At 50.6% G+C, this 22,090-nt stretch overlaps 1 protein-coding gene and 2 long non-coding RNA genes across 3 annotated transcripts; all 3 read right to left on the bottom strand.

Annotated features, from left to right (window-relative positions):
• Window positions 1-5,470: 5,470 nt before the first annotated feature.
• LOC132339070 (uncharacterized) lies at window positions 5,471-17,138 on the bottom strand. Its single transcript, XM_059869110.1, has 9 exons — window positions 17,030-17,138; window positions 16,433-16,743; window positions 15,994-16,136; window positions 14,657-14,776; window positions 10,275-10,339; window positions 7,335-7,610; window positions 6,589-6,696; window positions 6,189-6,305; window positions 5,471-6,105 (listed from the first exon to the last, which is right to left on the bottom strand). The coding sequence occupies exons 1-8, from the start codon at window positions 17,085-17,087 to the stop codon at window positions 6,190-6,192; spliced, it is 1,197 nt and encodes a 398-aa protein (XP_059725093.1). The 5' UTR covers window positions 17,088-17,138; the 3' UTR covers window positions 5,471-6,105; window position 6,189.
• LOC132339034 (uncharacterized) lies at window positions 13,823-16,136 on the bottom strand. Its single transcript, XR_009489594.1, has 2 exons — window positions 15,492-16,136; window positions 13,823-14,776 (listed from the first exon to the last, which is right to left on the bottom strand). It is a non-coding gene; the product is annotated as an uncharacterized LOC132339034 (long non-coding RNA).
• Window positions 17,139-19,274: 2,136 nt separating the features above from the next.
• Window positions 19,275-21,118, bottom strand: LOC132339033 (uncharacterized). The gene is made up of 2 exons (XR_009489593.1): window positions 20,985-21,118; window positions 19,275-20,312 (listed from the first exon to the last, which is right to left on the bottom strand). It is a non-coding gene; the product is annotated as an uncharacterized LOC132339033 (long non-coding RNA).
• Window positions 21,119-22,090: the final 972 nt, after the last annotated feature.

Below are 22,090 nucleotides of genomic sequence, written 5' to 3'. Positions count from 1 at the left end.
GGCCCCGGGGCCGCGCACGGAAAGCAGCGCTGCGCGCTTGGACAGCGCCTTCTGCCAAAGGCACCGGGGGCAACGCGCCCGGAAATTCGCCCTCGTAGCACGGAAGGTCCCTGGGATCCGGGGCTGCCGTGGGCAACAGGCTGCCCGCAGCGGAGGGAGGTGATGACTCCTCTCTCCTCGCTCGAGTACTTGGGACATATATTGACTCCCCAGTTTGCCATGTCATTTGTTTTTCACTTCAGCAGGTAAACAAGGACGCTGAGCATAGAATTTCCAAGGGAATTTATTCTTTTCTACTTCAGCTAAGATAGCACACGGCTGTGCCCTCACCTAGTCCATGGCACATCCTGCTGCAGAGAAAAGCAGGTCAGTTCTGACCAGTGACTCCTGCTCACAGAATCCCTGAGTGCTGTCCTGTGCTGGATCTCTACACCCTATTCCCATGCATGTGGTGCTGATGAGTGGTCAGTAGTGCAGTAGAGTTCATGCTATTAAACTCAGGCCACATTCAGGGTCTGGAATTTCCCAAGAATTCTGACTGATTCCATTACTGGACACGGTTCATTGTCTGGTTTCATTGAAGGTTCAATCATCTACTGAATTTCTCTTGTTAAGGGATATTCTGAGTTGGGAAGAGCTGCCTGGAGGTGGGTGATCAGGGCAAATCACCCCTGTGGTCAGAGCTCCCCATCTCTGGCGCTGTTCTGTCTTATAACAGAGAATATTGCAGTTAGCCCTTTGACAGCTTTTGTCACTGCAGACTTCCAGAAATAACTCGTGCTACAGCAGTGTTGAGGACAACCCTGTGTCCTCTTCAGGCTGCAAGCTTCAAAGCTGAAAGGGAACCATGGAAACCTGCAAATGATACAAAGGAAATTTGGGTTGGGTATGTGACAGGTACACAGAGGAGTGAGGAGAGATATTCTGCATGGGTTTGTTTTCTGTATTTCTGTTGTTTGCTGTTTTTGTGTTGTGTGTTCTTCTGTCAGAACCTAGGGTGTGTTGTTGTTCTGTAAGGCTGCAGACACAGGTAGAGGCCCCCAAGCTCTCCCATAAAGGCATCAGAGCTGATGCTGTTCTTTCTGGAGAGCCAGAAACGGCATAAGGAGAGGGGAGCAGAAGAGGAGCCAGCTTTGCTGCTCCTCTGTGCCCATGGGAATGCAGGAGTTAATTCTTGATGTAGTTTGGTCTTTGTGTTTTGGTTTTACCATGATTTCTCAACTCTCTCTCTGTCAAAAAATACATTTTCTCACTCCTCCCTTTTGTTTCTCTCTGCCATGGCAGTGAGGGGGACTGAGTGAGCAGCTGTGTGGGGCTGAGCTGCCTGATGGGGGCAGGGGCAGGAGGTGCCCACAGCCTTGTCCTGTTCAGTTCTGAATGTCCTCAAGAATGGAACTTAGAGAGCCTGGAGTATTTCAGCTCAGTGTCAGATCCCCCAGCACATTTCCTTCTGCATGCTAAACCAACCCAGATCTCCCAGGCTCTCCTTATGTTCCCTCCCTTGTGTTCATGGCCCTTCATTGCATTGTTCCCCTCTGTCCATGTCCTTCCAACCCTTGGGAGCCCAGCAGGGGACACAGCAGTCCCCACTCCCAGCAGTGCTGGGCTGAAGAGGGTTCCTCCCCAGTCAGCAAGGAGTCAGGACAACATGCCAGGAGGCTGCATGGACAAACGAGGCTGGGAAAAGGTGGGCCCAGAGCTGAATGGGATGGGGACCAGGTGACAGAGGATATGGGACAGGGCTGAGGTCCTGAATGCTTTATTCACCTCAGGCTTCAGCAGCCAGATCAGCCTTCAGCAATTTCATTTCCGACTGGCCAGGAGGAGAAATCTGTGCAATGTGCCCAATCCATGTCACTGAGCCCTTCTCTAGGCCATAATAAAAGGATTTGGGCAGAAGGTTTCGAGGGAAGTCAGTGCTGGGAGCCCAACTGAATGAGGAATGCACAACATCCACTCTCTCCTCACCCAGCAAGACCCTTGGTTTTACTGTCCAACGCTGTCAATGTGGCTGAGCCCAATTCCCACTTCCCAAAGCCATGCTGACTGTCCCTGAGGAGAAAGGGCTGGGAGCCAAGGCAAGGCACTGAGGAGAAATGAGTTCGTGGCGGACAGGAGCCCAGGAAACGTGCACCAAACCTGCACTTCCCCAAACTGCAGCCTCTGCAGTTCCCAGGACAGATCCTCCTGCACCATCAATGGCACCAGTCCTTCCAGCAGCCCTCCCTGCAGTGCCTTTTAGTGGCACCCAGCCAGAGGGACGTTTCCTGAACCTGCCATTGCCTCACAGGAGCCCTGGGGAGCAGCTGCCAGAAAGAAATGCTGAGAGATCTGTCTTCCCCAGCTGGTGGGTTTTGCTTCACTCTGCTGTAGAACTTTTGCAGGGTGATTCTTGCTCCACAGTAATACATTGCTGCATCTCCTTGCTCTGCTGCCAGGATCTGCAGTGTGGCTCTGGAATTCTCCACACGTTCCTTAAAGCGATCTTAAAAGCCTTTTCCATAATCATCAGGCTCCTCATAAATCCATTCCATGCCCTGTGGGCCCTGGGGGTACCAGTGCATGTAGTAGCTGCTCGTATCACCTTCCTTCAGGCTGCACCCCAAGCTGACTTCATTTCCTTCTTGCACCGTCACTTCCCTGGGATTGTGCTCCAAGGTCACCTGGCCAGTGACTGCTGCAGAGAGCAAGAGCAAGCCAGAGTCACTCCAAGGTTCAGTAGAGGACAGGGCAGTGCTGGTGGGGCTTTGGACTGGCAGTGGATCACTGCTAGGACAAAATCCTCCTCTTTCAATCCAGCTAACCCAAATGGGCAGAGATGGTGGCAGCGAGCCAGGATCCCAAGGAAGGAGGCACCACATTTCCTTCCCTCCTTTTCCATGTCAGACAGGAAGCTTTTTCTGATTTTCCCCAAAGAAGCGGGCTGGATTTTCGCTATGGGAGGACAAATCCTTTGTGCTTGCCTACACAGGATGGTGAGGCACCCATGCTCCTGTCCCTGAAGCTGCTCTGGGTGAGCAGAGCAAAGACAAAGGGCTGTCCCAGGCAGTGGGACTTGTGCCCTGTGCTGCCATGCCCCAGCTGGTCTGTGCCAGAGGGGCCGCAGTGCCCCAGGAGCAGTGTCCAGTGCCAGGGCAAAGCGCTGGGCCCCGAGATCTGAGTGCAGCAGGGAGGTGCCCTGCGTGTGCCCAGGCTGCAGAGGAGGCAGCTGGCATGGAGGTGCCCAGCTCAGAGGCACAAGAGGAGCAGGGCTGCTCTCCCTGTGCTCCACAGGCATGGCTGGGCAGCTCCAGCCGGGGCACAGCTCTGGCTGCCAGCACTCAGCACAGCTCCCAGAGCCCTGCAGAGCCCAGGGCCACGCTCAGCTCCTGGGGCCATCAGCCCTTGCCTTCACTTACCTACAATGGGCAAGAAGCCCACGCACAGGGCACTCCACATGGCCAGGCCCGCTCTCAGTGGCCTCTCTCCAGCTCCTCTGTGCCTGCACAACAGCTCTGCCCACACCTGCCCTGCCTGGGCCTCTGTCACTGCTCTCAGGCCCAGTCCCTGCTGGTCCCTCCCTCTGCCTGTGACAACACTGAGGGGGAGAGGTGGGGCACCAGGAGCAGAACTTGAAACTCTTGGTGCCCTCCTGGCAGTCTCTCACCCTGTGTGGTCCCCATCTTTCTGTTAAGCCCTCCCCATAGTCACACTTTGTGTGATCCTGTGAAAGAGCCTCAGCCTTGCTTTGGAGTGGCTCTGTGGAAACACAAAATTGGGAAATTCCATTCCTAAACCACAACAGCCTCATTTGACATCCAGTGTGTGGCATGAAGGGCTGAGAGGAGAACAGATCTGCCCAGAGTGGGCTGGAGACCAATCTGATCTCAGCATTAGTTGTATCAGGTATGGAGCCACTGGTGCCAAGGCTGCTGGGGCTGTTCCTGTGGCTGTGGGACCTAACCCTGTGTATGTTCCCAAAGGTGCTCCCCAAGATGATATTTTGCAGTGCTGTGGGCACTGAGAAGGGGATTGGAAAGAGGCCAGGAACTCTCAGCCTCTGGAGGTGGCTCCTGTGAGGTGTTAGAGAAAGATATTCTCCCAAGGATGATCTAGTAGTGCTCCCAGGCAGTGGAACTCCATGGCCAGAGACTCTATTTGTCATCAAAATAAAACTGTGTGGGCACTGTGCTCTTAGAGATGCCCACGTAATGAAGGCTGGGTTGTCTCTACTCTGTCTCCTTGCAGGGTTTGTTTCAATACAGGTCACAAACGACAAATGCCCTGGTTGTGGGAGGCTTTGGCATAGTCAGGAATCAACTAAGGCCCAGAACTCTGGGAATTGACATCTATTTTCCATGTTCTGCTTTGCAAAGATGGATATTGCCAGGAGCTCTGCACTCCCGAGTCCTCAAGAGATTTGCAGGGGAAGATCAGGTTCCCAATACTTCAGTTCATACAATGTCTGCTGACTGAAATATAAGGGAAAGAGAGAAAGAGAACTTGCCCTTGCAGTCAGGTAATTAATTATACTCCTAATGAGTTTCTGTTTATGTTTCATCAAACTTTGTCAGGAGGTTTATAGGATTTTGTGGCACAAACCAGATAGGTAAGATTAGGCCTAGCAGATGCAGGAATATGATTATTACATTGTATTTTAATGTAGTATAAGAAAATTGAAGGGTTAATTGGTACAAAAAGATGTTTAGTTGCTCATTCTCATGAGTTCTTCATGATGTTTTACCATGTAACCTCTTGGAGAGAGCTTTGTTCTTTCAGGATGCTTTTAATGTTCTCTGCCACTGGAGAGAGCTCTCACCATTTTGACTTGCTCAGCAGGGCAGATGTCAGATACCACACTCTGTGTGTGAGACTCAACAACGGTAAAATTTTTCCCAAATTACTTTAAAAGTTTTATTGAACTTCACGTTGTGGGAGGCCTTGCACTATCTCTTGAAGGCTGCAGGAACTCAGGCAGAGGGAGCAAAGCCTTATTTCCCTTTGAGGATGTGGTTACCTTGTGTTTTCAAAAGCAGGGGAGGGTTGATGCTGCCTGGTGGGACTGAGTCAGAAATGGTGACCACAGCATCCTGCCTGTAGCTTGTGAGAGGGGCATGAGCTGGGGAAGGTGTGGGCTGGGCTCTGTTAGGGAAGAACCAAGTTGCTATGGAAACTATCACTCCATCAAACCTCCCCAAATTATTTTCTGGTGGCCCCTTCCTCCTATCCCTGAGTGCAAATCAACAGCAGGGTTTCTTCTCTGCTAACAGGAGCATTTTCCTCCCTTGTGCCTTCAGCCAGGACTCTCCTCACTGAAGCTCCTGAATGTGCCAGAGAGACCCTTCCCTGTACAAAGTCTGCAAAAGACAAATTCCGCCAACAGGACATCGACGTTACTAAAGCTGTAATTCTGATCCCAGTGGGCTTTAGGGCAGTTGGAATTCAGCAATTCCATCCCAATTTCAGAAGAAAATGCACAGAAAACCCACAGCATTTTGGCCTAGCACAACTTTATTTTTGTCACTACTGAAAGATCCTAAAATTCACATGTAATCCATTTGGCAGAAGAAATACAGGCTTAATCAAGAAATGAGCATCATGTAGTAGAATGAAATCACTCCAGATTCTACAGATCTCTTCTTATCTCCAGTACACACTTTTGGATATGGAAACTATTTAAACCCAAATCTAGAAATGGCAGCTCCTGGGCTGGAATTGCCTCAGCAGCGCTACTCCAGTTCCACAGGCAGTAACACAACATGCCTGGGAGAGGTGCTTTTCAAAGGCCATCTATCTGCAGTGAGCACTGGAGTTTTCAAAGCTATTGAAGCTGGTTGGACACTGGTGTGCAAATGCCAGGAGAGTGGGGGGATCGACTTAGCAGGAGGATGAGGATAAATCCACTCTCCTCAGTGTTCAGAGGAGAGGAAACAGCAAAAGCCCTTAAAAGTCTTCAGTGTAAATCAGCTGGCCAGGCAGGAGTGAACAGTGTTGCATGTCTTCAGGGGAAGGTGCTGCCTTGTGTCCTGGGTGGTCTCTGTCAGCAGCTCTGGCCCTGCTTGTTCCACCCCCTTGTGCTGCTGGTTCACGTTCTTTCCTGCTCTTCTTTGGGTTCATTCCCCATGTCTGGAAGAGCAACAGGAGGTTTAAAGTACATTTAATGACATTGGGCCTAGGAACCAGTATTTGAGAGCTGTGATCTCCCTTACCTCAGAAAAGAAACAACTTGATGCTCATGAGGGCATTGAAGGCGATGCTCTTTGCCAGCAGGACTCTCAAACCCAACACAGCCATGGACAGCATGTTCACTCTCTGCCCTCCAGCATCTGCTCAGTGACCAGAAAAGAGGGGAGAGATCATGGTCTAGGTTTTGATATTGTGATCTTGGCAGAAAGTGGGAAATCCACAGGTGACATTTTCAGGGAAAGGAAGAGCAGCAAAGGAACAGCCGAGAGAGAACATGGCAACAACAGGGGAGCAACCTTGGAGCAGCAGCTTGTGTGTGCTGAATGTGTTGTGTTCTGAGTCCTCTGCCCTGGAGAAAATACATTTCCATGCCTTTATCCCCCAGAGAGCAATGTAACTTCACACCCTGTTTGGGTAACTCACCTTGTGCTGAGGGCTCTGTGCTGTTGCAAACCCGGTCACTGGCCCCTGACTCTGTTCTGGTTCTGTTTGGCTCCCCAAACCCTGTTACTGGTTCTTCAGCCTCTTCTTCTGTAGCATGATAAAGAAAAGGAATTTAAAACTATATCCACCTTTTATACAGGATTTTAAAAATATTGAGATGACATTTCCCATAGAAAATCATAGAAAAGTTCAGAGTGGGCCTCAGCTGGTAAATATTAATTCTGACATTATTTGAAGAGACAATTTCTCTATGCATTTGCAGGAGACATAAGAAGTCCTGCATTGTTTTGCTTTACTATTTGAATGATCTTCAGGACTAAAAGGGTAAACCCACCCACTATCACAATTCATTTAATTAAAAAACTCACACACCACACCCCACCTTTAATTTTGTGTTGGTATTCGAATGGCTGTTCCAGCTTGTCCTGCAGGGGGTTTGATTCTATAGGCTAAAGGATTGAATCATAAGGAAATTCACATTTGAATGAAATAAATGTTGTCCTCTCTCTCCGTCCCAAAAAAAGGGATCTCAAAGTTATGAAACAGTTGAAAAACCATTTCTTTTAGATGCTTTGAAACATCTTTCAGCTCTCCCTGCTGAAATCCCAAATGTCATTCTTATTTCTGCTGGCTGCCCAGGGCAGTGCTGTCCAGAAGGAGAACACCAAGCCCCCCACAGGCCACTGTCTCCAGAAACAGGTGACAGCTGTGCCACCAAACTGTACCTGGCTGTGCTGTTATCGTGCGGTTGTCGAACTGGGCCGTGCAGGTCACCTCTGTGTCTTCTGTCACCCTGACCACTTTAATTGCACTGTACAAGCCCTCTGACGTCAAAATGGATGTGCTCTGCTCATAGACCACCTCCTGAGAGGGCATCTCCAAGCTGATGTTCTTTGTAGGGGAGTTCCTTGCCAAACAAGCTGCGTTCCCAGAGCTGCCACCTCCTTCCAGTTTCTTTGATTTCATCACAATGACTTGAGGGTCAGAAGTTTTTGAAATGTCTGTAAAGAAAAGCAAGATTTGGACAGGACTGATTTTACTGCAGGCTTGCCCGGGTGCTGAGTGACTCAAAATTTACATGTACTCCATCTGTGATGAACTTGTAACATTCTCATTTACTGTTTTTTATGTCATTATTCGTTGGCATTAGAGGTACAAGTAACAAAAGAAGATTGCTTAAACGTGCCACCAGCTGTCTGACATGAAAACTATTGGTGTCAAAAGAATTTAGTTGCCAAAAAGTTATTGTGGTACCATGATTTGTTTATTAGAGAAAATATGTGCTGCTAGGTCAGGTTATATCTGGAGAATCAAGGGTCATCTCAAAAACCAATGTCAGGATTTAACTCAGATTAGCAATTTGAATTAGACTAAAACCACGGAACTGAAAGGAATCCTCCAGCAGCCTTCCTTGCCAGAAAGGGCTCAGCTTATGAAAGGCTGTCAGACACATCCACAAAGACTGACGGGTCTGCTTTGACAGGAGCATCCTGAGGAGTCTCTTGGGTAAAGAGAGGTGCACGAAGCTTTTCATTTTGTATGGTATCTGCCTTGCAGGTGGGTCAAGAGATCCCTGAGCTCTAACATTTTATTCATCTCAGGGTACAGATGGAAGTTTGATCAAGGAGCTCTGATTTTACACCCTTTCCCCATCAACCCCATGCCACTGCTGAGGAACTGAGGTGAAAGCCAAATCGGGCTGTGCCACAACTTCATGGGTCAGCTCTCCTGATCCAACAGGCAGAACTACACACTTGTCCACACCTACAGCCACCAGATACCCACCAGAAATCCAACACTTCCTTCCCAGCTCTTGTACCAGGCTTGGCCAGGGCCTGTCAGTCCTGTGCATTCTGTGTTCTCTGAGAAGACCTTGAAAGGCTTTTCATGTGGTCTCCTCTCCAGGCTTTCCAAACAGCCAGAACACAAACAGGCTGCTTGTCTGCAATACCTCCCTGGGCCACATCATCAGCAAGCAATAATGTACACAGTGCAACTGTGGTACAGAGAGCAGAAGATTTGTTTGATCTGACCCGAAAAGTTTCACCCGAGTCCCACTAGTTTGCATTCCCTGACAGTACAGCCATGAATTCCTACCACTGCTTCCTTCTGGGAGGGATTCACCTTTTATGTTTATGTTCAAATTTATTTGGACAAAAAGTTGTTCTTCATCTTTGTTTTCATCTTAAAAATTCACAAGAGAAGCCCTATATTCCAGAAAATATGGGCTTTAGCATTTTTCATGAATGTTTAATCTGGAATAATCCAACAGAATATGCCTGGAGTATCCCACAGTGACATTAATGGTTGCTATTTTACGTCCTTTTGATTTGGGGAACTGGCAAAAGATGGGATAGCAACGTATCTGTTCTGTAAGCACCTTGAAATGCATATTTTAAGTAGTAGCTCCCAACAGAATTCAGAACCTAAAGAAGGAGGTTGCTGACATCCTGGAAACTTTGTCTTGCACATATTAAATATATCAGCAGACTCAAAAGGGACGTTGATACTTTAGGTTCAATGGCTTTTTCTATCAAACATAATTCCAGAGTTTCTGGTCAGCTCTGATAATATCCTGCCATTAGCAAGAAAAAGAAAACCGTTGAAGAGCAGGGAAAGAAGAGGTCTTCCTCCACAATGGTAAATTTACATTCCTTATCCCTTTGGAACTGGAAGTGCACTGAAATTGTTCCCAAATACACATTTATTCCCATGCAACATATCCTACAGACATGGAGAGATATTAGACAGCACCCAAGGCAGTCCCACGTCTTTCTGGAAGGAGAGCAGGAGGTTTTAGGGATGTAAAATATCATGGGGCATTATTGCCACACTTTAAAGTCATGCAGACCTCTGATAGCACAGCAACAATTCCAGAGGTTTGCACCTGATCCTTTGGGATCACAGAAATCATCATCAAAAACCCCTCTGCCACCACAACACTCACATTTCCCTAGAAAAGCTTGGGGTGACAGGCAACTTTATTGTTCATCACAGAATTATAAATAAAGATAGGAATAATCAAAAATACTTCTAATCCCTACTCCCCACATTGCTCTTTTCAGAGCCCACACAACTTGGCAGCCAGTTGTCTTTCATTCCAGGAGCTCTTGGATATGAGGCACTTGGGAGAATTTCAGCCCAAGGCCATTTCACCTCCTTCCTCCTCTGTCCCCAGGGCAGTGGAATTCCTAACCTGGGGACACTGGCAGTGTGGTGCCAGTGTCAAACCAGAACTTCTCCAAACAGGAGTTACAGATCTGTCTCAAAACTCCTCAAAACCACTGGGAGCTCCTCACTGAGCTCTGCATTCCTGCCCCAAGTCAGTCAGTGAAAGTCCACTGGAGAACTGGACACTGGACAGTAAATTTGGGCCAGAGTGCTGCCCAAAGTGGGAATAAGTTATCACATGCTAAGCAGTGCCCTGCTGGTGTTTGGGCATCATGGAATAATGGTGCTGTGCAGAGTCAGCCCAGTTGTTCCTGGGAAACCTTCCTGAGCAGATCCAAGCTGAGGGTTTGGCTTGAAAGCCTGGCTGGAGCGTGATTGCATTCAAGGGATTATTGCAGCTGAAAATCCTTTCAGTGAACCCAAACCTTTAAATTCCCTTGTTCTCCCCATAATAATTTTAAATGAAGTTTTAGAAATAAAGAAATGTCACTTACTTGGTAGAACTGTGAGAGTCGTCCCTGGTCCAAATATAAGCTTAGCTTTCCTCACACTGCTAAGACTTATTCCAATAAGTCACTCTTTCCTCATGGCATTCAAAAGTGCTGTAAAAACAGGTGGTGAAAAGCCATTAGTCCTTATTATCCATGGGTGCAAGTGCATGGTAGGATCCAGAGGCAGATTTACTTCAAAAATTGGAAAGGGAAAAAAGGTAAATTGAATTGTTCAGTGATTTCTGATAGCTTGGTTGAGTATAGAATTTTAAACATCTCCCTTTCTTCCACCTTTTAGTACCTTCATGTGTTCTTCTATGTATTCAGGAGAAAAGGAAATAGAGGAAGAATGATGTTCTTCTCTTCTTAATCATTAGAGTCACCCATCTCCTTTCTTTCCCAAAATTTCTCACCTTCTTTCCCTCTTTATGTTTTTGTACAGGACCCTATGCTGTTTATATCATTGTGAGATCCAAACCCCAAGCACAGTGATATATTTCATAATAAAAACCGTCTCTGTTCCACTACACAGAATTTTGGATTATACAGGCAGTCACATGACATCTTCAGTGGTTTAAGACCCAACGCACCACATGAGGAAACACCATATGGCTTTCAAGGAAGGATCTCAAATAATATCAGAGAGGTTGAGTCGTAAATGAGAACTTGGGGATTACGGGACACCTCTGAAAAGTCTGAGGGAGTTAAGGTGTATAGAAAGCTGAAAAAATAATCAGTACCTCTGGTGTTATTTCAGAGTGTTTCTTACAATGCAGTCTAATGCCCCTGCTTCTCTTCTTGTAGGTACTGGTGGTAGTGTGAACGGAGTTCTGGCACGTAGCAGGCTGGCTCTGAGGGTGTTGGGAGAAATGGATTAAAAGCAGAACACACAGAGGAGGGTCATAAAATGCTGAAGTGACCTTCCATGGGGAATTGCCCTTGACAGCCCAGGGTGAACTGCATTCAGGGATCCTCTAGCATGGACCCATGCAAGCGTCTCTCCTTGCCTCTGTCTGACTGTTGCTCAGAGATTCCCCCAGGTTATCAAGGTCATGGAAATACATGTACTCTTGAGTGCGTCTATGGCTTCTCCATCTGCTGCCTTTGCTGCCTCACACAGGTGGTGGTGGCTGTCCTAGTTTAAAAGACAGATGTCTGCCACGGAAGGTGGGAACCTCTCATGGAATGGAGCATATGACCCCTTCTCTCCAAATTATTATAACTTTGAAATTACAGGGCTTTCAAGCAAAGATATGGGAAAAGGAATAACAGTTCTTTACCAGCAAGTGTGTGTATAACAACTCAAACAAACAACAACAGCATTAACACCAAACAGAACCACACACCCAGTCCTGGACACTCTCTCGGCCGCAGGAGCTTTCCCCTTCACTGCAGTTCCGGGCACAGCCAGCAGGGGCGCCGCTGGCTCCCATCCGGGCAGGGCAGGTGCGATGATTCCTCCGCACCAGCAGGGGGCGCTGTGGTGCGAGCTCGGCCGCCTCTCTGCATGTGGGTACTGGTGGGTGGGCAGGCAGGAGAGATGGAGAAGGGGCTCCCTTTACAGTCCCACGGGAGCAGCCAGTCCCAGTGCCCCTTTATAGAGCGAAACCAGCTGTAGCAAGAACCCTGGAGCAGCAGGCTGACACGGCCGAGGTGAGAACACCCACAGTGGTTAACCAAGTGTAGGAGAAACTCTGAAGCCGTGGCAGGAGCCAGGGGTGACTGGGCAGACAAGGGGTGTCAAATAATAGTGTCACAAAAATCCCTGAAGCAGTGGCAGATAACTGCAGGGCTGGGAGGGGGATTGCTCCTTTGGACAGCTCACTGGCCACAGCTGATCCTGGGATCAGCACAGGGCATGGCCCAGTGTGCTCCTGCCCCCCGGCTCCGGGTGGAGCACACACCGGCTCTGGGCTCCAAAGCCACAAAGGGGCAGGAAATCAAGCTGGCAATCCCTACTCACAGTGCCAAAGGAAAAGAAAGAAAGAAACACAGGCAAAAAGCACAGGGCAACAGTGTCTCCAGGCAGATGCCCTTGCCATGTGGCTCCTGAGCTGAGCAGCCCCTCTGGAAGGAAGCAGCAGCCCCTGGCCCCCAACTCTCAGGGCATCCGACTGCCCCTAACACATTGTGATACTTCCTGAGCCAGGGGAGGCAATGTCCATTCTGAACACAAAGCAAACACAAAATATGAATGGATAATGAATTTAAGCCATTCCAATGACAGAAAAATGGTTAGAAAACATGAGAGGAATGGGAAGAAATAGGTGAGGCTTTCATAGGACAAATGGGACATCCCTGGACTCCGGTGCTCATGGGGTGCCAGAAGTGTGTCAGGTGTCTGATGGCAGGACAGCACAGCTGGGCACACACAGTCAGGAGTTTTCTGGCATGTACTGATGCTAACTTACTAACACAAATGGCTGCTGAGCTGGACCTCTGTGTGCCACTGAGGAAGAATTGGTGCTGGATGTGAGGTGGTTGGGGTGGCTTTGGCTGCAGTGACCATGCACTCTTTGAGCTCAGGATTCTGGGAGAGGAGAGCAATGCAAAAACAGGACTGGAGTCCTGGGCTTCAGGAGAGCAGAATCTGGGATCTTCTGGGAGGAATCCCATGGGTTATGGTCCTGGACAGAGGAGGGGTCTAGGAGAGCTGCTCATGTTCAGAGATTACCTCCTTGAACCACAAGAATTGTTCCTCTTGACAAAGCAGTAAGTCAAGCTTTGTGTCAGATGTCCAAAAGGATGAACAAAGGGCTTCTGAATAAAGTCATAACTGGTAAATACAGAAGGTTCCTGCCACCTTGTTTAATTGGCTGTGATGATCAAATGTCTAAAATGACCTGTTTGCAAGAGCCAAGATCTCAGGTTGAATGGGGAAGAAATTGGTCTTGGGAAATTAGGTGGGGTGTTCTGCTGTTTCAGTAATTCTGGTAAATCAAATTTGTGTATGTGCACACAGCTGCCTAAGGAAAATAGATGAAGTAGGGCCACTGTGTTTTCCTCCTTCAAGAGAAGGGAGGGAGACAGTTTGTCTGTGGTAGTTCAGTTGTTTTCGTCACTGTGGTACGTAGTCCACACTGTGCTAGACAGTTCTACACAAACATCTGGGGGGGTTTGCAGTGCCAGGTGATGTCTCCTCTTTCATGTCTTTGTAGTGCTGCCTTTGGTTTTCCTGCCCCTCTACACTGCTCTACTTCTGAACATCTAACACTGTTCCAGAGGATTCTCTACACTAGAAATAACATTTTCATCCTTGCTTTTTTTGGCAGAGTGGACAGTTATTGTTCCTCTAACTCAAATACTGCTCTCACACTTTGGAAAGCAATATTGTTATTGGAAGTGCCTCATAGAAAGGATCTGGTTTCCTGTTTGTCTTTTAACACACAACAAGAGAGTTAGGGTTAAATACTTGAAAGGTATTCTGGGAAGCATCTGTCAAGCTTATAAATTTTCAAGTTATTTTCATCCTATATTTTCTAAGTCTTCTAGACCTTCAAGCATTACTCTCCTCAAAACCATTTTGCATGCCAATGGAAAAGTTGTCCATGTTTAAGGATTGTTCAGGATTTATTATGGTTATTTTATTTATTTATTATGATTTTTATTTTGGTTCACCTGATGGTGCTTTAATTGACTCTGTTTCCTGTTGTTATAGTTGACTGAAGTTGGCTTTTAATTTGATTGTTATCTTAATAATATAATTCATGGTAGCCTGCAAGTGTTGAGCATTTTCCTAATCCTACAATAATGATGCATGTTTTCAACTTTAACAGTTGGTGGAAGTTAGGATTTTTCCACTACGTTCTCTAAGGGAATTTTTCTCTATTTTGTTGCCTTTAAGTTCCAGTCCTCTGAAAGCTCCAGTAACACATCCCCATCATCCCATGGCTCTGCAGCCAAGGCACTGAGGAGAAATGAGGCTGTGCTGGACAGGAGCCCAGGCAACGTGCACCAAACCTGCATTTCCCCAAACTGCAGCCTCTGCAGTTCCCAGGACAGATCCTCCTGCACCATCAATGGCACCATCCCTTCCAGCAGCCCTCCCTGCAGTGCCTTTTAGTGCCACCCAGCCAGAGGGACGTTTCCTGCACCTGCCATTGCCTGACAGGAGCCCTGGCTAGCAGCTGCCAGAAAGAAGTGCAGAGAGATCTATCTTCCCCATCTGCTGGGTTTTGGTTCACTCTGCTGCAGAGCTGCTCCAGGGTGAGCCTGCTCCACAGTAATACGTTGCTGCATCACCTTGCTCTGCTACCAGGATCTGTAATGTGAAGCTGTTCTTGGAGCTATCCTTCCTTCCCATAAAGTGATCTCGGAAACCTTCTCCACATTTATCACCCTCCTTTTAAATCCATTCCAAAGTGTCCAGTGAGTCCTGACAGTACCAGTGCATGTAGTACCTGCTCATATCACCTTCCTTCATGCTGCAGTGGAAGGTGAATTCATCTCCCTTTTGAACGGTCACTTCCTTTGGAACTGCTCCAAGGTCACCTGCCCAGTGACTGCTGCAGAGAGCAAGAACAAGGCACAGTCACTCCAAGATCCAGCAAATATCAGGGCAATACTGGTGGGGATTTGGACTGGCACTGGAGCTGTGGAAGGACAAGATGCTCGTCTTTGAAGCCAGCTGACACAGATGGGCAGAGCTGGTGGCAGCTAGCAAGGCTCACAAGGAAGGAGACACCACACTTCCCTCCACTCAATCAGAGAGGAAGCTTTTTCTGATTTTCCCCAGAGAAGCAGGAAGGATTTGCATCATGGGGGGACAAATTCTTTTCTCCTTGCCTAGACAGGATGGTGTGGCACCCATTCTCCTGTCCCTGAAGCTGCTCTGGGTGAGCAGAGCAAAGACAAAGGGCTGTCCCAGGCAGTGGGGCTTGTGCCCTGTGCTGCCATGCCCCAGCTGGTCTGTGCCAGAGGGGCCGCAGTGCCCCAGGAGCAGTGTCCAGTGCCAGGGCAAAGCGCTGGGCCCCGAGATCTGAGTGCAGCAGGGAGGTGCCCTGCGTGTGCCCAGGCTGCAGAGGAGACAGCTGGCATGGAGGTGCCCAGCTCAGAGGCACAAGAGGAGCAGGGCTGCTCTCCCCGTGCTCCACAGGCATGGCTGGGCAGCTCCTGCCTGGACACAGCTCTGGCTGCCAGCACTCAGCACAGCTCCCAGAGCCCTGCAGAGCCCAGGGCCACGCTCAGCTCCTGGGGCCATCAGCCCTTGCCTTCACTTACCTACAATGGGCAAGAAGCCCACGCACAGGGCACTCTACATGGCCAGGCCCGCTCTCAGTGGCCTCTCTCCAGCTCCTCTGTGCCTGCACACCAGCTCTGCCCACACCTGCCCTGCCTGGGCCTCTGTCACTGCTCTCAGGCCCAGTCCCTGCTGGTCCCTCCCTCTGCCTGTGACAACACTGAGGGGGAGAGGTGGGGCACCAGGAGCAGATCTTGAAGCTCTTGGTGCCCTCCTGGCAGTCTCTCACCCTGGGTGGTGCAGGAACAGACCTTTTATTGGGCAGGAAATGCTGTGGTAGGCTAAAGGTTTATGAGGGTCCAGCGTTGGCCTGAGAGTCTCCCAGGCTGTTGCTGGGACTTCGGAGGTGACCAGGGAGGCTGTCAGCTTCTCCTTCCCCTGGCCTTCTGGCCCTGGCTCTGCTGAGCTGCTGATCACACATGGGATGCCCCGGGATCTCAGTTCACCTTGGCCAGGAAACCCCTTATCCAAAGCGCTCCTCACCTGCTCCCTGCACTCTGGCCCTGCACCCTCCTGGCTCCCCAGTGATGACACTTCTCCAGCTGCCTCTTCCTGTCAAAGCCTTCCCGGACCCCTGCCCTGCAGCAAAGGCAGCCCAGGACTCTGCAGGGGCTTTGCATGTTCCACTTAAGAAGAGGACCAAGAAAGGCTGATTGGGACTGGAGCCAGGCAGTCACCAGGCTGACTGGACGACAGAAGAACCTTGAACCTCCTCTGCAGAATAGAACGTTGCAACTTGGACTCAGGAGAAGGAAAGCCTCAGTGTTGGGAAAGGGCAGGATCACTGGAGCTGCATGGGGATGGCACCTGATTTCTTAGGAACAGCCCTGAACCACTTTGGTTTTCACCATCTCCCAATTTCGTGGGTGCTGCGCCAGCCCCGAGCTGGTTTGTGCTAAAGCCCAGCTGGGTTTCCTGTGACCGTGTGAACAGCGCAGATGTACCGGGCAGAGTCACGGGGCTGCAGGGTCAGCAGGGAGAGGTAAGCCTCGGACCGGGAATTGTCCCGGGACATCTTGGCCCGCCCCTGCACTGACTGATCAAAATAAGAAACGGTGGGATCATAACTAATAAAGGACACCCACGCGAGGCTTCCTCCACGTGACTGACGGTACCATCGAATATAACGATCCTTGAAGGTGAATCCGGATCCGCGGCAGGAGAGGGTGACGGAGTCCCCGGGCGCTCGCTGCCCTCCGCCGGCCTCCTGCAGCCTCGGCTGTGCCCAGAGCCCTGCGGAGGGAGAGCGCAGGAATCGGGCAGGGCGCGAGCGCGGACCGAGGGCGCTGTCCCGGTGTCCCGGTGCCCCCGGCCCGGCACAGCCACTGCCGCCAGCCCCGGCCCACAGCCGCTGTCCCGGGTTTGCCCGGGCCTTTGCCCGTGTTCCCTGCCCTCCCTCTGCTCCTGTCCTTTCCCCAGCCTCTGCCCTTGTCCCGTCCCTGTTCGTGTCCCTCCCTGTCGCTGTCGCTGTCGCTCGTTCCCCGGGCCGGGCTCGCTGCCCTCCCCGCCCGGCTCTCACCTGCCGGCCACAAGGCCAAGGCCAAGGCCAGCAGCCCCGGCCCCGGCCCGGCCAACATCGCTGCCGGCCCCGGCCCCGCGGCAGCCGCACAGGAGCCGAGCGGAGCCGCGCTCGGGCCGCTCCCGCCCGGCCCCGCCTCGCCGGGGCAGCGCCGGCGCCTCTGCCCGCCCCGACAGCCCCGCCCCGGGCCCCGGGGCCGCGCACGGAAAGCAGCGCTGCGCGCTTGGACAGCGCCTTCTGCCAAAGGCACCGGGGGCAAGGCGCCCGGAAATTCGCCCCCGTAGCACGGAAGGTCCCTGGGATCCGGGGCTGCCGTGGGCAACAGGCTGCCCGCAGCTGAGGGAGGTAATGACTCCTCTCTCCTCAGCACTGCTGAGGCCACGCTCGAGTACTCGGGACACATCTGTCTCCCCACTTTGCCATGTCAGTTTTTCACCTGAGCAGGGACACAGGGATGCCTAGCACTGAATCACGAAGGAAGTTTATTCTTTTATGCTTTACCTAAGTTCGGGGCTGTGCCCTCACCTAGTCCATGGCACATCCTGCTGCAGAGAAAAGCAGGTCAGATCTCATAAGCAACTCTTGCTCACAGAATCCCTGAGTGCTGTCCTGTGCTGGATCCCTACACCTGTTCCCATGTAGGTGATGCAGACTAGTGGTCAGTAGAAGGAAACTTCATTCTTTGAAACTCAGGCCCCATAGAAGTGCTGGAATTTCTGCTGAATTCTAACTGATTCCATTACTGGACATGGTTCATTGTCTGGTTTCATTGAAGGTTCAATCATCTACTGAATTTCTCTTGTTAAGGGATATTCTGAGTTGGGAAGAGCTGCCTGGAGGAGGGTGATCAGGGCAAAGCAGCCCTGTGGTCAGAGCTGCCCGTCTCAGGCACTGTTCTTTCTTGTAAGCAGGAGAATGCTGCAGTTAGCCCTGTCACAGCTTTTGTCACTGAGGACTTCCAGAAATAACTCGTGCTACAGCAGTGTTGAGGACAACCCTGTGTCCTCTTCAGGCTGCAAGCTTCAAAGCTGAAAGGGAACCAGGGAAACCTGCAAATGATACAAAGGAAATTTGGGTTGGGTATGTGACAGGTACACAGAGGTGTGAGGAGAGCTATTCTGCATGGGTTTGTTTTCTGTATTTCTGTTGTTTGCTGTTTTTGTGGTGTGTGTTCTTCTGTCAGAACCTAGGGTGTGTTGTTGTTCTGTAAGGCTGCAGACACAGGTAGAGGCCCCCAAGCTCTCCCATAAAGGCATCAGAGCTGATGCTGTTCTTTCTGGAGAGCCAGAAATGGCATAAGGAGAGGGGAGCAGAAGAGGAGCCAGCTTTGCTGCTCCTCTGTGCCCATGGGAATGCAGGAGTTAATTCTTGATGTTGTTTGGTTTTTGTCTTTTGGTTTTGCCATGATTTCTCAACTCTCTCTCTGTCAAAACACACATTTTCTCACTCCTCCCTTTTGTTTCTCTCTGCCATGGCAGTGACGGGGACTGAGTGAGCAGCTGTGTGGGGCTGAGCTGCCTGATGGGGGCAGGGGCAGGAGGTGCCCACAGCCTTGTCCTGTTCAGTTCTGAATGTCCTCATGAATGGAACTTAGAGAGCCTCGAGTATTTCAGCTCAGTGTCAGATCCCCCAGAACATTTCCTTCTGCATGCTAAACCAACCCAGATCTCCCAGGCTCTCCTTATGTTCCCTCCCTTGTGTTCATGGCCCTTCATTGCATTTGTTCCCCTCTGTCCATGTCCTTCCCAGCCTTGGGAGCCCAGCAGGGGACACAGCAGTCCCCAGTCCCAGCAGTGCTGGGCTGAAGAGGGTTCCTCCCCAGTGAGCAAGGACTCAGGCCAACATGCCAGGAGGCTGCATGAACAAACGAGGCTGGGAAAAGGTGGGCCCAGTGCTGAATGGAATGGGGACCAGGTGACAGAGGATATGGGACAGGGCTGAGGTCCTGAATGCTTTATTCACCTCAGGCTTCAGCAGCCAGATCAGCCTTCAGCAATTTTGTTTCCCAAAGGCCATGAGGAGAGGCTGGGAGGAGGAATCTGTGCAATGTGCACAATCCATGTCACTGAGCCCTTCTCTACGCCATAATAAAAGGCTTTTTCCAGAAGGTTTCCAGGGAAGTCAATGCTGGGAGCACAAGTGAATGAAGAATGCACAACATTCACTCTCTCCTCACCCAGCAAGATCCTTTGTGTGGTATTGTTCACACGGGTCCCAGGATGAGGGAAGAGACGAGAAAGTTGACTCCATGTATCAGAAAGCTTGATTTATTATTTTATGATATATATTACAACTATACTAAAAGAATAGAGGAGAGGATTTCATTAAAAGGCTAAGCTAAGAATAGAAAAGGAATGAATAACAACGGCTTGTCTCTGACCGAGACAGTCTGGGCAGGTGAACTGTGACTGGCCATTAATTAGAAACAACCAGATGAGACCAATCACAGATCCACCTGGTGCATTCCACAGCAGCAGATAAGAATTGTTTACAGTTTGTTCCTGAGGCCTCTCAGCTTCTCAGGAGTGAAAAATCCTAAGGAAAGGATTTTTCATAAAACATGTCGGTGACACTTTGTCTCAGTGTTCAATGCTGTAAATGTGGCTGAGCCCAGTTTCCACTTCCCAAAGCCGTGCTGACTGTCCCTGAGGAGAAAGGGCTGGGAGCCAAGGCAAGGCACTGAGGAGAAATGAGGCTGTGCTGGACAGGAGCCCAGGCAACGTGCACCAAACCTGCACTTCCCCAAACTGCAGCCTCTGCAGTTCCCAGGACAGATCCTCCTGCACCATCAATGGCACCAGCCCTTCCAGCAGCCCTCCCTGCAGTGCCTTTTAGTGGCACCCAGCCAGAGGGACGTTTCCTGAACCTGCCATTGCCTCACAGGAGCCCTGGGGAGCAGCTGCCAGAAAGAAATGCTGAGAGATCTGTCTTCCTCATTTGTTGGTTTTTTGGTTCACTCTGCTACAGAGCTGCTCCAGGGTGGTCCATGCTCCACAGTAATACGTTGCTGCATGTCCTTCTTCTGCTACCAGGATCTGCAGTGTGGTAATGGAACTCTCCACTCTTCCCTTAAAGCGATTTTGGGAACCTTCTCCATATCCATAATATTCCTGATGTTCCAGATCAATCCATTACAGAGAGCGCCGAGGGCCCTGACAGGACCAGTACATGTTGTAGATGCTCATATCACCTCCATTGATGCTGCACTGTAAGGTGACTTCATTTCCCTCTTGCATGGTCACTTCCCTGGGGTTCTGCTTCAAGGCCACCTGGCCAGGGACTGCTGCAGAGAGTGAGAACAAACGACAGTCATGCCAAGATTCTCCAATGGTCAGGGCAATGCTGGTGGGGCTTTGGACTGGCACTGGACCTGTGGAAGGACAAGATGCTTGTCTTTGAAGCCAGCTGACACAGATGGGCAGAGCTGGTGGCAGCTAGCAAGGCTCACAAGGAAGGAAACACCACATTTCCCTCCACCTCGTCAGACAGGAAGGTTTCTCTGATTTTCCCCAAAGAAGCAGGAAGGATTTACTGAGGCACCCACTGTCCTGTACCTGAAGCTGCTCTGGGTGAGCAGAGCAAAGACAAAGGGCTGTCCCAGGCAGTGGGGCTTGTGCCCTGTGCTGCCATGCCCCAGCTGGTCTGTGCCAGAGGGGCCACAGTGCCCCAGGAGCAGTGTCCAGTGCCAGGGCAAAGCGCTGGGCCCTGAGATCTGAGTGCAGCAGGGAGGTGCCCTGGGTGTGCCCAGGCTGCAGAGGAGGCAGCTGGCCTGGAGGTGCCCAGCTCAGAGGCACAAGAGGAGCAGGGCTGCTCTCCCCGTGCTCCACAGGCATGGCTGGGCAGCTCCAGCCGGGGCACAGCTCTGGCTGCCAGCGCTCAGCACAGCTCCCCAGAGCCCTGCAGAGCCCAGGGCCACACTCAGCTCCTGGGGCCACCAGCCCTTGCCTTCACTTACCTACAATGGGCAAGAAGCCCACGCACAGGGCACTCCACATGGCCAGGCCCGCTCTCAGTGGCCTCTCTCCAGCTCCTCTGTGCCTGCACAACAGCACTGCCCACACCTGCCCTGCCTGGGCCTCTGTCACTGCTCTCAAGCCCAGTCCCTGCTGGTCCCTCCCTCTGCCTGTGACAACACTGAGGGGGAGAGGTGGGGCACCAGGAGCAGAACTTGAAGCTCTTGGTGCCCTCCTGGCTGTCTCTCACCCTGGGTGGTCCCCATCTTTCTGTTAAGCCCTCTCCATATTCACACTTTTTGTGATCCTGTGAAAGAGCCTCAGGCTTCCTTTGGAGTGGCTCAGTGGGAGCACTAAATTGGGAAATTCCATTCCTAACAACAGCCTCATTTTGCATCCAGTGTGTGGCATGAAGGGCTGAGATGGGAACAGATCTGCCCAGAGTGGGCTGGAGACCAATCTGATCTCAGCATTAGTTGTATCAGGTATGGAGCCACTGGTGCCAAGGCTGCTGGGGCTGTTCCTGTGGCTGTGGGACCTAACCCTGTGTATGTTCCCAAAGGTGCTCCCCAAGATGATATTGTGCAGTGCTGTGGGCACTGAGAAGGGGATTGGGAAGAGGACAGAAACTCTTAGCCTCTGGAGGTGGCTCCTGTCAAGTGTTAGAGAAAGATATTCTCCCAAGGATGATCTAGTAGTGCTCCCAGGCAGGTGGAACCCCTTGGCCAGAGACTCTATTTGTCATCAAAATAAAACTGTGTGGGCACAGTGCTGTTAGAGTTGCCCACCAGGCTGGGTTGTCTCTACTCTGTCTCCTTGCAGGTAATGTTTCAATACTGGTTACAAAAGATGATGTGCCCAGATTGTGGGAGGCTTTGGCATAGCCAGGAATCAACTAAGGCCCTCCCTGCAGAAATCCTGGAATTGACATTTATTTTCAAAATTGTGCTTTGGAAAGACAGACATTGCCGGGAGCTCTGCACTCCCCAGTCCTGAATAGTTTTGCAGGGGAAGATCAGGTTCCCAATGCTTCAGTTCAGACTACGTCTGCTGACTGAAATAAAAGGCAAAGAGAGAAAGAGAACTTGCCCTTGCAGTCAGGTAATTT

Source organism: Haemorhous mexicanus, chromosome 28, assembly GCF_027477595.1.
Source record: "Haemorhous mexicanus isolate bHaeMex1 chromosome 28, bHaeMex1.pri, whole genome shotgun sequence".
Taxonomy (NCBI): Eukaryota; Metazoa; Chordata; class Aves; order Passeriformes; family Fringillidae; genus Haemorhous; species Haemorhous mexicanus.
The sequence above is the reverse complement of the archived record's forward strand: the minus strand, read 5'-3'. Positions and strand labels throughout refer to the sequence as shown.

Coding starts and splice junctions, on each gene's coding strand:
- LOC132339070 (XM_059869110.1), bottom strand. CDS start 17,087: ATGTTGGCCGGGCCGGGGCCGGGGCTGCTGGCCTTGGCCTTGGCCTTG. Junction 16,137..16,432: donor ACATCTGCGCTGTTCACACG/GTCACAGGAAAC, acceptor CCTCTTCTTAAG/TGGAACATGCAAAGCCCCTG. Junction 7,611..10,274: donor GACTCTCACAGTTCTACCAA/GTAAGTGACATT, acceptor TTTTCTTTACAG/ACATTTCAAAAACTTCTGAC.